At 32.6% G+C, this 16,180-nt stretch overlaps 5 protein-coding genes across 5 annotated transcripts; all 5 read left to right on the top strand.

Annotated features, from left to right (window-relative positions):
• Positions 1–2,747: 2,747 nt before the first annotated feature.
• LOC130461800 (uncharacterized) lies at positions 2,748–6,533 on the top strand. The gene is made up of 9 exons (XM_056830017.1): positions 2,748–3,221; positions 3,309–3,341; positions 3,515–3,574; positions 3,726–3,785; positions 4,878–4,955; positions 5,051–5,107; positions 5,730–5,786; positions 5,881–5,943; positions 6,194–6,533. The coding sequence occupies exons 1-9, from the start codon at positions 3,163–3,165 to the stop codon at positions 6,531–6,533; spliced, it is 807 nt and encodes a 268-aa protein (XP_056685995.1). The 5' UTR covers positions 2,748–3,162.
• Positions 6,534–6,546: 13 nt separating this feature from the next.
• LOC130460634 (protein MNN4-like) lies at positions 6,547–7,218 on the top strand. The gene is made up of 2 exons (XM_056827965.1): positions 6,547–7,025; positions 7,115–7,218. Exons 1-2 carry the CDS (start codon positions 6,599–6,601, stop codon positions 7,216–7,218), a joined length of 531 nt encoding a protein of 176 aa, XP_056683943.1. The 5' UTR covers positions 6,547–6,598.
• A 106-nt stretch (positions 7,219–7,324) lies between these two features.
• LOC130460698 (uncharacterized) lies at positions 7,325–8,028 on the top strand. The gene is made up of 2 exons (XM_056828138.1): positions 7,325–7,431; positions 7,703–8,028. The coding sequence occupies exon 2, from the start codon at positions 7,738–7,740 to the stop codon at positions 7,963–7,965; it is 228 nt and encodes a 75-aa protein (XP_056684116.1). The 5' UTR covers positions 7,325–7,431; positions 7,703–7,737; the 3' UTR covers positions 7,966–8,028.
• Positions 8,003–11,164, top strand: LOC130461799 (uncharacterized). The gene is made up of 6 exons (XM_056830016.1): positions 8,003–8,048; positions 8,165–8,269; positions 8,545–8,986; positions 9,633–9,960; positions 10,051–10,224; positions 10,676–11,164. Exons 1-6 carry the CDS (start codon positions 8,003–8,005, stop codon positions 11,162–11,164), a joined length of 1,584 nt encoding a protein of 527 aa, XP_056685994.1.
• A 305-nt stretch (positions 11,165–11,469) lies between these two features.
• On the top strand, positions 11,470–12,535 carry LOC130461798 (uncharacterized). The gene is made up of 3 exons (XM_056830015.1): positions 11,470–11,702; positions 12,111–12,269; positions 12,349–12,535. Exons 1-3 carry the CDS (start codon positions 11,482–11,484, stop codon positions 12,533–12,535), a joined length of 567 nt encoding a protein of 188 aa, XP_056685993.1. The 5' UTR covers positions 11,470–11,481.
• Positions 12,536–16,180: the final 3,645 nt, after the last annotated feature.

The following is a 16,180-nucleotide window of genomic DNA, read 5'->3' as shown; positions in this document are numbered from 1 at the left end:
AATGGCGATGCCTCCCTAATTGAGATTGTAGAGCAGTTTGCTAATGGTCGGGACCCAATGCCGCTCGTGGTTGGCGAAACATTGATGGGCCTTGACATGCTGAAGTCGGACCCCTCTTTATTGCCGTCGGGAAGTCCGGTATTACTCCAAGTAAGGATTTGGAGCCTTCTTGTATATTGAATTTTTTACTTGTATTTGAATTTTGAATGTTGAATTTTGAAATGCGCTTCTTGTATACTCCCCAAGGTTTGGCTTATGGAGAGGCTCATGTTGGTGGCACCACCGGAGAACATAGTGTCGAAAAACACTTTTTCTTGAGCTTTGAAAGGTATTTGGGCCTGAAGCCCCCACTTTTAAGTTCTGTTGTATACGGCAGAGGGGTGGATTTGTCCCTCTTTGTCACCTACTTTGTTGGGCTTGATGTTCCCAAAGTTTTCCGCTTGAGAGCCTTGAGTTTTTGTATATTTGCTCGCTTCCTGTTTTCGAAGCAGGGGTTTGGCAATGGCGATGCCTCCCTAATTGAGATTGTAGAGCAGTTTGCTAATGGTCGGGACCCAATGCCGCTCGTGGTTGGCGAAACATTGATGGGCCTTGACATGCTGAAGTCGGACCCCTCTTTATTGCCGTCGGGAAGTCCGGTATTACTCCAAGTAAGGATTTGGAGCCTTCTTGTATATTGAATTTTTTACTTGTATTTGAATTTTGAATGTTGAATTTTGAAATGCGCTTCTTGTATACTCCCCAAGGTTTGGCTTATGGAGAGGCTCATGTTGGTGGCACCACCGGAGAACATGGAGAGCTACAATAGAAAGGGTTTAACTGTGCGACCCATGTTGTATGGCCGGCTTTCATTGGATGAGTGGCGGTGTGCACTCTCTGGGATTGAATCTTGTATAAGGTGGGTAGTTCCTTGGTGGGGAATTGCTGCTATGAGGCATGCCCCTGGTTCTACTGCTTTGAGGGTGCCAAGCCTCACAATGCTGGTCTTCTACTCGCCTGCTCGAGTGATGAGACAATATGGCTTGAAACAGGAGATCCCGAGCTGCAAGGAAGAGAACCCGAAACCTGTTGCGCTGAATGCAAATCGACTTGGAGTTTGGAGGCGGTATTGGATCGCCAAACCATTCTTGAGTATCCAGTTCCCGCCTGAGCCAGTTACTCTGTCGGCGGGGTACATAGTATGGATGATAGGCCTAGGCCAGAGGGACATTTCTTTCTCAGGACCAGCTAGAGTCTGAGGTTCTAGAGCTAGACGTCCTGCATCAACTAACTATGAGGAAGGTGACGGGAGTGTGGCCCATCCGGTGCTTGACCGTTCGGAATCTAAAGGAGGTTCGTCGTCCTCCCGTCTTGGAAGGCTTGCAAGTTCCTTCTCCCGCCGCTTGGGCAAGGGGAAGATTGATGATTGATTGCGGGAGGAGCCAGAGGATAGTACTCAAGGTACCAAGACTCGAGATCATATTCGCCCGACCCTAGATCTTTGTAGGCTAAATGTGTTTGAAATTGTATTGGAAGGAATTGTGTTTAGAATGTGTTTGGAAGATGTGTTTAGAAAGATGTGTTTGGAAAATGTGTTTAGGAAGTGAAAAGGCTTTTGAACTTTGCTTCACTTGATCTTGACTTTGTATTTGAATTAGCTTTGAAGGCCTTAGGGCCAAATAAGTTATTGTGTTAAATTCCGCTTGAACATGCTTTGCTTTGAATTGGCACATTTGGAATAACAACAATTGAACTTTGAAATTTGATTTGATTTTTAGGATGCCCTTAATTGAGGAAATTTTGAATTTTTTTGTATTAAAGTGGCCGGGCCTCGGGATGAGGTTGCCTACGTGTCCCGTTACGGAATCAGGCCGGACGTAGTTCTGACTACCTTACAAGACCTGAATTTGGATTCTAGAATTTGAACATGGAACTTGGGAATAGAACTTCTTGAGTTGATCGAGGCTGGTAAGAGATCTGAATTCTGTTCCGTCGAAGTGTGTTAGTTCAACTGCTCCCCCGGAGAGGATCTTCTTGACGATGTATGGGCCTGCCCAGTTGGGTTTGAATTTTCCCCTTGGTGTTAGGTTATGATACATATGAATAAACATAAATCATGCGGAAAAACCATAAAGCCAGGAAACATATTATTTACACAAAATCATTTAGCACATTTCAGATGCATACACTTTGTAGCGTACCCTCCCTAGCTGCGCCCGAACCGAACAAGAACAAGTCCTTCGGACTCTAAGTGTCGTCCCTCCGTAGATAGTCCACAGCACGTCCGGATCCGCCTTAAGATTGACCAACTAGAATCGCCCTTAAGGTACTATAAATTTCGGCTAAATAGGGCAAGTGTATGTGGCTTGAAACTCTTACCTTTGAATACTTCAATTCTCGATGTAAACATGTGACCCTAGGCACCTATTTATAGAGTTTATGGAAAAGGACTTGGAATCCTATTAGGATACTAATTTATTTAATTAGAATCTTATTAAAACTCTATTAAACAAATTCTATCTTTATTAGGATTAGGATTTAATCATATGACGAATCCCGCTAGCTTTAGGATTCGAGTAACACACTTCGAGTGATACGCTAGCACCGCACGCAGGCCTTACGGCCCAAGCACAGCGCCAGCCCACTTCGTCGCAGCCCCGCGCGCGCGCCAAGGCCATTGTTGGGCCTGGCCTTGCGCTGGGCCTGGCGTGGATATCCCTAATTGCTATACCCAGGTACAGCCAAGATGGCTGTACCCCCTGCCCAAAACGACGCGCAGCGTCGTTTGGGTAAAATACCCAGGTACAGCCAACTTGGCTGTACCCCCTGCCATTGTTAGGCGCGTGAATCCCACGCGCGGGTAGTTAATTTTGAAAAAAAAAATGGCACGTGAGGGTAATAATTTCGCGCAGGAATGGCCTATAAATACAAAAAAAAAAAGAGGAAAATCATTTCGAAAACCGTTCAAATTCTCAGCACGCAAAAAATTTTCTCTCTCCTCTGCCCACTCTTCTACTTCGTTGTTTTCTCTCTCTTAAAACCGCCATTAAACTTCCTGCAACCACCTCAATCAACTTTCTCTCTCTTCAAACCGCTACTAATCTTCATTATTAAAGCTGAATTTCCACAAAATATCAAGAGAAGAAATCTGTGACTTCTTTTTACTGAAAAAAAAAGAGAAAAATGGATGTTCGTGACGAAATTGACATGAACAAGCTTCAAAATCCACCGAAAAGCAAAAAGTAAGTAATTACAATTGATTCTGATGTTTCGATTTTATTTTCGAACTAAAATGAAATCTAATTTTGCTTATTTTCGTTCTATTTCAGAAAAACGAAGATGCCGAAAGAAAAAAAGGAAACGTATGTAATTTAATTTCAGATTTCCAACATGCAACTGTTTTATTACTTAAATATTTGTTTAATTCAGTTATTTTCAGTATTTTTCTTTATAATGTTTAAGTAATTTCATTATAATGGTCAATTTTTTGGTTTATGATGTTAGCAAACCCTAACTTCTGATTTTTTGGCTATAGGACTGGAAGATCTAGTGAAGAGCAAAAAATCGGGAATGCAAAGCAACTAGACATGAAGGAGTAAGTTATTTTAAGTTTTCGTAGATAAATTCATTTTAATTTACATATGTTCAATCAATTTTATGTTAATGTTCAATCGTTTTTAATTTAATGTTCATTTTCGTTGCGTGATGATTTAACCAAACCCTAACTATTGGTTTTTTGATCACAGAACTGGAAAATACGAAATTGAGAAGGAAATTGAAGCTGAAAAGCAAATAGACACATTCCAGTAAGTAATTTTTATGTTTTTGAATATCTATTTCTATTTAATTTGCGAATGTGCCGTTTTTGACATTTGATACAATACAAATACAAATTAATGATACATTGTTCATATTCATAGAGATTTAACAATAATCTTATTGATGATTAAAATTTGGATTGGGAATGTCAATTAATTTAAATATTATTATAATAATGTAAATGTGATGAACTTTTGTTGAGTTTTTCTAATCTTATGTTAGACGTTCAATTTATGTGTAAAATGTTCATATTGTTTAAGCTAGATATTCATTTTGGTCCACTGAGTTTTGTTCATTCCTCTGTAAAATAAATTAAGTCTTTAGAACTCATGATAACTATCTTATGCAAAATGTTCAATTGATTATAGCAGAATATTCAATATCTTTTTGGAAAATGATCATATATTCCAAACTGGATATCCTTTTTGGTCTACTGAGATTTTCTTTAGGAATACTGAATTATTTCGAATGTTATATATATAATTAAAATAATTTGAACATTTGTTCATTCATATGTCCAAAAACTAAATCCAGAAATCATGGTAACTGTCTGTCTCCAAAATGTTCAATATATTTTGATAAAATATTCATTTTCTTTTTATAAAATATTCATTATATTTTGATAGTTCATTTTCTTTTTATAAAATGTTCAATTTTTTTTCTGGAATATATTTTGTTACAGAGTTTTGTTTTGGAATATACTATGAATTATTTCTAGTATTATATTCATAATGGAAATGTTCTTTGTACTAATATTCAATTTTTCTACAGTAAAATTTTAAATCTACACTCATCTGCGAAAAATGTTCAATTTATTTTGCTAAAATATTCAATTTTTTTTAATAAAATGTTCGTTTACTCTGATATACTAAGTTGGTTTAGAAATCTTCAATTATTTCAACTACTATATTCATAATTTCAATGTTTGAACTTTTGTTCATTTCTTCAGTCCTTTTTATTATTAAAACTCATGATAACTGTTTTTATGTTAAATGTTCATTTTGTTTTCATAAAATATTCATTTCTTCAAACTGAATTTTGCTCTGGACACTCATTAGTTATACATTTATAAAATCTAGAGAACAACCACAAAGGTTAATACTCAAATTTAAGCGAAGACCAACTAAATCCCAGCCAGAGGTTCAGAAAGTATTAAGGTATAAGATAATATCAATTTTTTATTAAATTTGAATGATTTTTAATATTATATAATATAATGTGTGCATTAACATCATATTAATAAAAAATACAGTGAAGGAGATGGGAAGGCATGTACAACTTCTGAGACAGAAGTTCAAAAACCATTGAGGTATAATATAATGTCCATTTTTTACTACATTATGCATGTAATATAAATGTTCTTTTTCTTAAAGTTATTTGTTCAATTGTGTATGGCTTAATATTCATTCATAAATTGAAAGTTTATCTCATCTGCGTTTATGAATTATGTTCAAAAAATTTCCTCCTTGTGTTCAAAGTTTTTATGAATTATGATCAAAAAATTTACTTATTATGTTTAAAGCTTCTCCTATATAATCAAAGCTTTTCTCCATTGTTCGTTCAAATTTTTTAACCTTTATGTTCTAAGTTTTTAGTCATATGTTCAAAGCCTTTCTTTCTGTTTATATCTCAGTCAAACTATTTGGTTATATGTTCAAAGCTTTTCTCCATTTTGTTCAAAGTTTTTAACCTTTATGTTCAAAGTTTTTAGTCAAATGTTCAAATTTACCTATTATGTTTAAAACTTTTCTCCATTTTGTTCAAAGTTTATTACCTTTATGTTCAAAGTTTTTACCCTAATGTTCAAGTTTTTAGTCATGGGTTCAAATTTCACAGTATAATATAATGTCCATTTTTAGCTTTTTAAATAATTTTTTATTAATTTTATATAAAATGACTTGTACGTTTACACCTTACTATTCAAATTACAGTGAAGGAGATAAGAAATCTTCGTCAAAATCACAGCCTGAAGTTCAAAAAACATCAAGGTAAAAATTAATATGAATTTTCAATTTAGTTGAATCGTTCATAATTTTTATATAAAATAGCATGTATATTAAAAATATATTATTCAAATAACAGTGAAGAAGATCAAGAAGAGTCTTCAAAATCTTTGGTACAAAGAAAGATTGCTACAAAAAATAGGTAGAATTTGGCATTTATTTACAATTCATTTTCTTCTGCATATTTGTTCATAATGGTTTCATTGTTTGTTCATTCATTTGGAATTGTTTGTTCTTTATTTTATATGGTTTATTCTTTATTATTGAACGACTCTTTCTTTCTTCTTTATTTGTAACTTTATATATAAATGATATTTTTCATACGTTTTCATATATATGATCACACATTTGTCGTTTTAATTTATTGAATTTTTTTGTTCTTTGTTTATCAGGGGCAACAACTTACTGAAACAACTTTTAGCAAAGAGCATAAAGCAGAACAACAAAAAAAAGGCTGCACAAATGGTAGCTGCAGCTGCTGCTGCTGCAATGGCCAGCAAAGAAGCTGACAAAAGGATAGATACACCTACCGTTGCAGCACAAATAGAAGCTGAGAAAATGGCACCTGCAGCTGATGCAGAAGACAAAAGAGTCGCTCAAGAAAAGGCGTCTGCAGCTGAGAAAGAAGCCAAAAGAGTGGCTGAGGAAAAGGCATCTGCAGCTGATGCAGAAGCGAAAAACTGGATGAGGAGAAGGCATCTGCAGCTGATGCCCAAAGAGAAGCTGAGCTGAAAGAAGCTGAAAACAAGAGGATCGAGGCTAATAAGAAGAAGGAAGAAGAAGATAAAGGTGAAGCAATGAAGAAGGATTTAGAGGAAAGAAAGAAAGAATATGAAGAAAAAATGAGCCAGCTTATGGCTAAAAACAACAAAGAGTTGATAGAGGAAGCGGAAAGGAAAGAAGCTGAGAGAAAGAAAAGAGAAGATGAGAGAAAGAAAAAAGAAGACGATGATGCCACAAAAACAATTGCCATGGTGGTTGAAAATGTAAATGCTTCAGAGAGTGAAGCTCAAACCATTGGTGGTAAAGGCACAAAAAGAGGAAAGAAGACAACAGCTACCAAGAAGAACACCATTCTAAGTATTACTATGGATGAAGAACTACAAAAGAAGTTGCACAACATATCAGATTCATACAATCCGAGAAGAAGTACAAGATCAATGGTGAAAGTGCAACAAAATGTTGGTGCTGAAGTAGTTAGCAAAGAAGAATTTGAAGGCAAAGGTAACTATTTACATTGTTCAATCTTATTTCAATAAATATTCAAAATATATTATTATGTAAGTTGTACTTAGTATTTGTTAATAATGTAGATGTTTCTGGAGTTACTTCCAAAGTAACAAATACTCCAAAGAAAAGGAAAGCGGCTGAGAAAGAAGATGAGGATGAGCCTTTGGATGTTGAGATAATAAAATAAAAAAACAAAAAGGTAAACATATTTACAAAAAAACATTGTTAAAAAATAATTTAAGATAATTGATAAAATGTTAATATGTTAAATACATTGTAATTTTTTTTACAGGAGTTGAAAAAAAAGCACCTGTTAAGGGAAGAATTCTTCCTCTTAGGAGTGCATTGAAAAGAAATAAGAAAAATGATATTGAAGAAGTGAAAGAAGAACAGAAAACAGGTATTACATTTAACATTGTTCAAAGTTTTTTCAAAGAACGTTCATTTGGTTATCATAAAATGTTATTTTTGTTTGGATAAAAATTCTTTTTGTTTTTATCTCACAGTTATTCAAACTATTTGGTTATATGTTCAAAATTTTTCTCCATCATGTTCAAAAGTTTTCTATATTAAGTTCAAAGTTTTCTCCATTATGTTCAAAGCTTTACTATTTCGTTCAAAGTTTTTGGGTAATATGTTCAAACATTTTTACTATTTTGTTCTGTTCACAGAACTTGCAAAAGTCAATGTTAAAGGAAAAAGGAAAATGAAAAAAAGAAAGGAAGAAGAAGAAGAGGTTCAAGAAGAAGAGGAGTTAGAGGGAAATGATGAAGAAGAGCAAGAAGAGGAGGAAGAACAAAATGAGGAAGAAGAGGAAGAAGAGGAAGAAGATGAGGAAAATGAGGAAGATGAAGAAGATGAAGAATGGGAAGAAGAAGAAGAAAAAGAACAAAACAAGATGCCAAAAGGTATATTTAGTATACTAAAATATTAAACATTGTATTACATGTTTATCAAAACTTCTTAATTGTATGTTCTTCTCCAACAGAGAAAACAGTACCGGTGAAAGAGAGGTTGGTTCGGTTTGAAAAACAAAGACAAAAAATAGGTAAATTTAAAATTTATTTGTTCTCCATAAAATTAAAAATTCTACAATTGTTATTAAAACTTACTTATACGTGTTCCTTTTCCAGCATCAAAAAGAACAGCAGCAAAAGCAAACCTACCTGCTGAAAGAAAAACAAAAAGGAAAATAACTGATGAAGAATATGAAGTGAAGGAAGAAAATATAGAAAAAGGTAAAATAAACTCTTCCTTTCAACAGTTCCATATGTAAGTATAATAATTGATGTTATTTAAAATGTTCATTTTGTTTATATAAAATGATCAATTTTCTTAAAAAGAATGTTCAATAGTAAAACAAGTAATGTTTAATATATTTAAATAGAATGTTCATAATTACAATACATAATGTTCAAAATTTTGAAATACAATATTCATTATTGAAATAATTAATGTTCTACAAAATTTTGAAATACAATATTCATCATTAATTTTTGGTTTTGTTAATCAGCTTTAATTGTGGAACGGGAGGTTTCCCCTTTGGCGATGATTACCAAAGAAGTTCCTGCAAAAAAGAAACCAAAGAAATCAATTGCTGTTTACAAGGAAAAAGTAGCAGAAGAAGAGGAAGAAAAAACTGGAGTTAGAGGAGGACATGGAAAATTCATCAGTTTCATTTCCATGATGAATGAACAGAAGAAGGAGGCCGTTCGGAATATCGGTCTAGGAGCATTGCTAGATTTCCAGCTACCTACTTCATCCCAACAATTTGTTACATGGCTATGTAACAACTTTGAGGAAAACAGCCAATATCTTTATCTGCCGAAGAATGAGAAAATCCTGATAGAATTTGAGGACGTGAAAAAGATATATGGCCTTCCTAGCGGTGAAGTAGACATAGTTGAGGCAAAGTCTGACAAGGCTAGTGAAGAGTTTTCTGCATTCATGGCAAGGTAAATGATCTTAAATCTATACTTATATTTTCAATATATTATAGACTTCAAAAATCTAACTGCATTATGCATGTACTACAAATGTTCTTTTTCTTAAAGTTATTTGTTCAATTGTGTATGGCTTAATATACATTCAGAATTTGAAAGTTTTACTACAATTATAATGAGAAAAAGTTTTTTCTGTGTTTCTCATAGAATTATTCATAGTTTTTCCTTCTTATGTTCAAAGTTTTTATCAATTATGTTCAAAAAATTTCCCTAATATGTTTAAAGCTTCTCCAATATGTTCAAACCTTTTCTCCATTATGTTCAAAGTTTTTTTCCTTTATGTTCAAAGTTTTTAGTCTTATGTTCAAAATGTTTTCCTTAATTAAATTTTGTTCATTAACAAAAACAGATGGAAGAAGACAGTAATACATGAAAAGTGGAATCCTAAATAAATTTTGTTCATATTTATTAAATTTTGTTTTTCTTAATTAAATTTTGTTCATATGTCTATGCTTGTTCTTTTTCTATAACCCTGATTCATATAATTGTTCATAATTGTTCATAGTTGTTGTTGAGTTTGTTCTTTCTTTTTATATTGGTTGTTCTTTCTGTTTGGGAATGTTTATCTTAATTAAATTTTGCTCATTTAAATAAACAGTTGGAAAAAGATCTTTGGGAATAAGGTCCCATCAGTTCAGAAAATTTTAAAGTACTACAGTCAAGAAGACCAAATTGAGGCTGGACCGGATGCAAATTTCATTACAAGCTTCTTGGTGGTCACTGTCAACACGTTGATCAAGAGCACGTTGTCAAACCAAGCATACTTCAAATTTTTGTTCTCAATGATGAATCATGAGCAGATCCGGAACTTGAATTGGTGCAAGTATGTGTGGGAGGCACTGCTCTCAACTACTGCACAGTATAAGAAAAACCTGAAACAAAAGGACAAAGCAACATTTTTCACAGGACCATTGCCGTTATTGACGGTATAACTTCATTTACACCTTCTAAATTGATGATTTTAATGTACTTGATCAATCTTAGGGATTTTCTAACACTTATACTTTGTATGTCAGATTTTCTATTTTGACAGAGTTCAAAGAATGAACTTTTTTCCTCCAAGACGAATTCCACTTGTGTCCTGCTGGACAAAGGAAATAGGACACAAACGGAATAAATTGGAGGAAAGTGGCTTTGGATTGGGGAAGGTGTTACCCAAAATCAATATTGAAGAAAAACAAACTCGCAAGGTATTACTAAATACATCAAATTCTAATAGATTAAATTTAATTCTTCTGCCAAATATAAATATGGGTAATATTAATTTTATGTTCCTTCCTTTAATATGTTAAATAATATTTTTAGAACATATATAAATAAATGCTCATAACCCTTTGCTTAAATGTTCTTTATTTTTGCATATAATGTTCATACCTCTCTAAGACATATCATAACATAACATAATGAAGAATTAGTGCAATATATAAAGATAAAATGTTCAAACTTCTTTAGTTATTTATTCAAACTGTCTCAATAAATGATAAAAAATAAGTGTTCAAGCCTATTTATTTATATATTGTATATGTGCACAAGTGTCATTCAGTATATATAGTTGTTCATACTTTTACTTTTAAATGTTCAAACTCAAACACCTAAAAGTTTACTATTCCCTAATATATGTCAATGGGTTTTAAAACACAGGAGTTTATGGATGAGTTTGTCGGTATAATTCAAGCTGTTGGTGACAATTTGTCAAAGCTTTCTGATTCACTGAAGAAGGCGCAAGAATTCTTCCCAGGAAATGAGTTGGTATCTAAAGTGGAAGAGTTCTTGTCAAAAATGGCAAAAGAACCATCATTAAGCAAAGATGAGTGGTCTGATGACTTCATTAAGGCTCTGTTGGAAAAAGAAAAGGAGTTGTTGGATGCAATTGAGCTGGAGAAAAACAAAGCAAAAAAGGATAAGCAGAGATATGAGTATGATATCAAGAATGCATTCGACTTGGGACTTTCACCATCACCGATAATAGATGATGACAAGTTGAAACGTGAGAAAGCTGGTACATCCACCTCTACGCCAAATTTGTCACTTGAAGAAATAGATGAATCTTTGGCTTCTGCTATGCTGAATCTAAAACAAAGAAGGGAGGAAGAGAAAAAGAAAATGAAATTGCAAAAGCTAAGAAAATGATGCAAGCAGAATCAGAAGTGAGTGAACCAGCTTCAGAAAAACCAAAAACAACAGTGGAGGAGATTGTTGTACAAGAAGAGAAGATTGTGAGCTCGGATGAAGCTACAGTGGAGCCTGAGTTTCATGTATCAGAAATGATGCCTGTAACTAATGTAATTGAAGAGGAGCCTGCACCAGAAGTGAGAAATGAAGAGGTTTCTGCACCACAAGTGATTGAGAAGAAGGTTACACCAGATGGGGTGGAGGAGCAGCCTGCAAAAAATAAGAAAAATGAAAGTGCTTAACCACAAGTGCTTGAGAACACGGTTGCACAACAAATGGTTGAGGAGCCAGCAGAACCTCATACTCCTACACAGTCGCAGGTGCAACAACCAGTGGAAGCTGAACTATCTGTTGGTGCAGAACAATCTTCTCTTCCTTCACCAAAAACTCCATTGAATGAAGTCTCAATATCAACATTAATTTCAAGCACAAAAACAGATTTGAAATTGGACGAAATTTTTGAAGACAAAGGAGAAAAAGAAGATGAAGGAGAAGGGTAAATTTTAACTGTATTAAAACTGAATTAGTATTTGTGAAACTTTGGTTATATTATGAAAACTATTTTAAAGACATAATAATGTTTTGGTTATTTAAAATGTCATAATAATATGTCATACTCTTCTAGTTTTTGTTCTATCTTTTTCAAACCTGTTAAATTTTTTTGGATCATTCTTTTTGAATGTTATGTTCTTTCTTTTTGTACCTTTTGTTCATTCTTTTTACTTTATATGTTCATACTCTTAATCTTATATGTTCATACTCTTAATCTTATATGTTCATTTTATAATTATGTTGATTTTTTGTTAAATTTTTGGTACTCTTAATCTTATATGTTCATATTATTAATCTTATATGTTCAATTTATAATTATGTTGATTTTTTGTTAAATTTTTTGTATATACAGAAATGAGAAAGGTGACAAAGGAAAAAGACCTCAAAGGATTCACAAACTACCGGCTGCCTTCTCTTCTCCATATTTGGTCAAGTATCGAGACTTGTTCAAAAATCTGGACACAATGCATCAAAGCCTAGCAGATTATGTCTTAAGTGGTCAGGACAACAGGTATTTTCTTTAATTTCACGTAAAAATAATTTAAAATTTAAATTCTTATACTTCCTCCTAATTTACTTCCTGTTTGTAGTGAGGTTCTTTATTTTGATGGATACAACTACATCAATAGAGAGGACATGAAAACACTGGTTGATGAAGCGGAAGTGGTTGACTGTGTGATTGATTCATGGTCAAAGTATCTAAATGCAAAGGGCCATAAAGATAAACTCTTCCTTTCAACAGTTCCATATGTAAGTATAATAATTGATGTTATTTAAAATGTTCATTTTGTTTATATAAAATGATCAATTTTCTTAAAAAGAATGTTCAATATTAAAACAAGTAATGTTTAATATATTTAAATAGAATGTTCATAATTACAATACATAATGTTCAAAATTTTGAAATACAATATTCATTATTGAAATAATTAATGTTCTACAAAATTAAGATAAAAATTACAAATGATTAAATTGAAATTTTCATTATCATTGTAACTAATTTTACATATATTTATAATTGAATGTTGATTATGTTTAAATGCAGCATATTATGTGCACAAACAAGGTGTGTCCAGCAGGATCCTCCTACGAAAAAAGGCTTGAGGATTTTAACAGAAGGGTTAACGAAGAACTGGTTAACTATAATTTCAAAAACATTCATCAATTTAAACAGGTAAACCTATATAACTACTTACCCATTCTTCAAACTTTAATGTTCATTTTAATGTATGTAATTTGTTCATTGTTTTTAAGTTAAATAATTACCTCTTTTTCAGATATTCATCCCTGTTCTTGCTGCAAAACACTTCTATCTCCTAGTCATCAACCATTACAATGCAACTGTGGATGTAATTGACAACAGGCCTCTACCAAGAAATGTAAAATTTGAGGATAAATATGAGGGACACCCAAAAGTTGTGGTAAGAAATAAATCATTCATAAAATGTATATTTGAAACATCGTAGATAATTATCTTACATTTATGAACATAAATTCCAGTTGGATGCTTTTGCAAAATATATGGGCACATTTGGATATGAGGTAGAACCAATGCAAAAGTATGAAATGAATTTGGTCAAGATGAAATGGAGAAGCATGAAAGACTATACAAACTGCGGTGTGTATGTCATGAAGCACATGGAGACCTATACTGGTGATCCAGAACATGAATGGATATGTGACTTGAAGGCAAATGATGTAAGTTGAATTTTGTTCATTCTTCTTTTGTATTTTGTTCATTTATTTTTATTGTTTTGGTCTTTTCTGTTTTATTGTTCTGCCTGTTGAATTTCTTTTATATTCCTCAAATTTATAATTTAATATTTGGATTTTATAAAACATTTTTTATTTTTTTATTTTTATTTTTGATATACAGACAAATCAAATAAGGAAGCTTCGTGTCACTTTCTGTGGTCTCCTAATGCTTTCAAAGCAAAATGAAATGCATGAGTCAAACATAAATGAAGCATGGAGGAGTTAATGAAAAATTAAGCAGATAGTATTTCAAGGTTAACAAACAATAGATAGATTTTTAGTACAATGTAAAGACAATATTTTGGTATTTTGGTGGTTTGTTCAAAAACATATAACTTGGTGTTCATTTCCTTTATGTTTAATATTCAGTTTCCTTTGCTGTAGAAAATCCAATGCAGAAACAAATACTCCAAATCAATAATGCATACAAAATAAATGTTTTTTAACTGCTTGATTGATGAAAGTTACATATAATGATTAATATCGTTAAACAATGTTCATTGTAAAAATAGGTAATAATCAATATGATTCATACAACGTTCAATCATTAAATTACTGATATTTATTGTATTTCAATAAAATGTTCATTATTAAAATACTTAATGCTCAAAATTTTCATATAGAATATTCACTTTGAAATACGTATTGTTCAAAACCTTTAAAGAAAACACATTAACAAATACGTATTGTTCAAAATCAAGTGAACAAAAGTAGATAATGTTGAATATATTTGATTAAAATGTTCATAAACTTCAGAAGGATGCCGTAAAAAAAAAAAAAATTCAAACATAAAATATTATGAAAAAAGGTGATGTTCAAAATGTTTGACCTCAATGTTCATTCTATTAAAACTAAATGATCAAACAGAAAAAGAGCACGTACTACTTGAACTAAATGTTCATTCTATTAAACTATATGTTCAAAATGTTTGAACTCAATGTTCATTCTATTAAAACTAAATGTTCAACTCAATAATCAACAGTTACTAAATCATTGACTTTTAATGGCTTCTTCAGCAGCCATTGATTAATCAAAAAGAGCTAAGAAAGCATCATACTTAAATTTCAAATAAGCTTGATCATTAGCAGATTGATGAGATCCTTTAGTACCCAACGGAGGTTTAGTAACCAATGAAACTTGAGGTCCTTGAACCTTAGATCCAACTTGAGTAATTTTTTCAGCCTGAATAGATCCGTGAACTGTAGGTACTACTTGAATAATTTCTGAAGCATGAATAGGTCGTTGAACTTTAGCTTCAGTACAAGATGGAGCTTTAGTAACAGATGAAACTTTAGTAAGAATCGGTGTTGGTGAAAGTCCCAAGTCAAATGCACTCTTGATATTATACTCAAATCTCTGCTGATCCTTTTTTGCTTTAGTGGCTGATGTTCCTTTAGTAGCCAATGGTGCTTTATTAACCGATGGTGCTTTAGTAGCCGATGCTGCTTTATTAACCGATGGTGCTTTAGTAGCCGATGTTGCTTTAGTAGCCGATGGTGCTTTAGTAGCCAATGGTGCTTTAACTTTTGTACATGCATCGGTTTTAGTACTTCCATGAACATATGAATCATTTGATGTTTCATTTGTTGAATTGTTTTCCTAAAATTGACACAAAATGTAAAGACATTCAAAAACAGAAATTTAAATATTCACTTTAAAGAATTAAATATTAATATCTACCTTGTCCGATGATTCTACATTTTTATCAACAGCTGCACCTCTTCTAAAATATTTTGGAGGTGGCTTTGGAAAAGAAGCATCAACCTGAAATAATATAGTGATCATTTATCAAGTAAATGTTACTATATTTATAACTAAATGTTCAAACTTTGCAAGAAAAAAAACCTGAAATAGTGATGGATCTAGTACAACTAGATCAGATAAGTCATTAAGAGAATTAGAAAAAATCACAGGAGCACCAACTTCATCCAACTCCTGCAAAAACCAAGCAAAAAAAAAAACAAAAATGTTCAATTAGTTATAAGCAAATGATCAGTTTATAAAACATATATGTTCAATATTAATAAATATTTACCATGACTGCAGATTGAGCCTTAAACCTTGTTGCATCTGTAAATTTTGCTTTCCTCCTCCTCCAATTCCCTTTAGCTTTATTGTAGATTTTCTCAACTGTACCCTTCAATCTGTCATTCCTCTCACCTTTTTTCCTTAAATTCTGTGGGTTTTTTACTAACGGCACAAAGATATCTTCACCCTCTTTAGGATCAGAAAAATCAATAGTACCCCTAATACTCTCCACTTTTTCTTTTAAAAAGACCAAAGGCAGAATCAACCTCAGCCCTATCTTGAAGAGAATCTTGACTAGACATAACAAGCTTAACAAAATTCCTAAGGGTATGTGCCCTCCAAACAGAAGCCGCAACTATATTAGACTTTTCCCCATCATCTTCAACCAAATGATTGCACATAGCCGCTTTTGTCCACCTCTTCAATATATAAAGATTGGGAATCTCTGGGACACAATGCACATGATAAACACGAAGCGCATGAGAACATAAAAAACCCATTTCAGTAAAGTACTGACAAGTACAATCCACTGCAAAAGTCTCTTGGTTAAACCGAACTTCATGTTTAATCAAGTCTTTTTTAGGCCTCCACACATAATAACTTTTCTCTATAGCTGTGTTTCCACGTATTTCTTCTTGA

This window comes from Spinacia oleracea, chromosome 5 (genome assembly GCF_020520425.1).
Source record: "Spinacia oleracea cultivar Varoflay chromosome 5, BTI_SOV_V1, whole genome shotgun sequence".
Lineage (NCBI taxonomy): Eukaryota > Viridiplantae > Streptophyta > Magnoliopsida > Caryophyllales > Amaranthaceae > Spinacia > Spinacia oleracea.
Note: the sequence above shows the minus strand (reverse complement) of the source record. Positions and strands in the feature narration are given on the sequence as shown.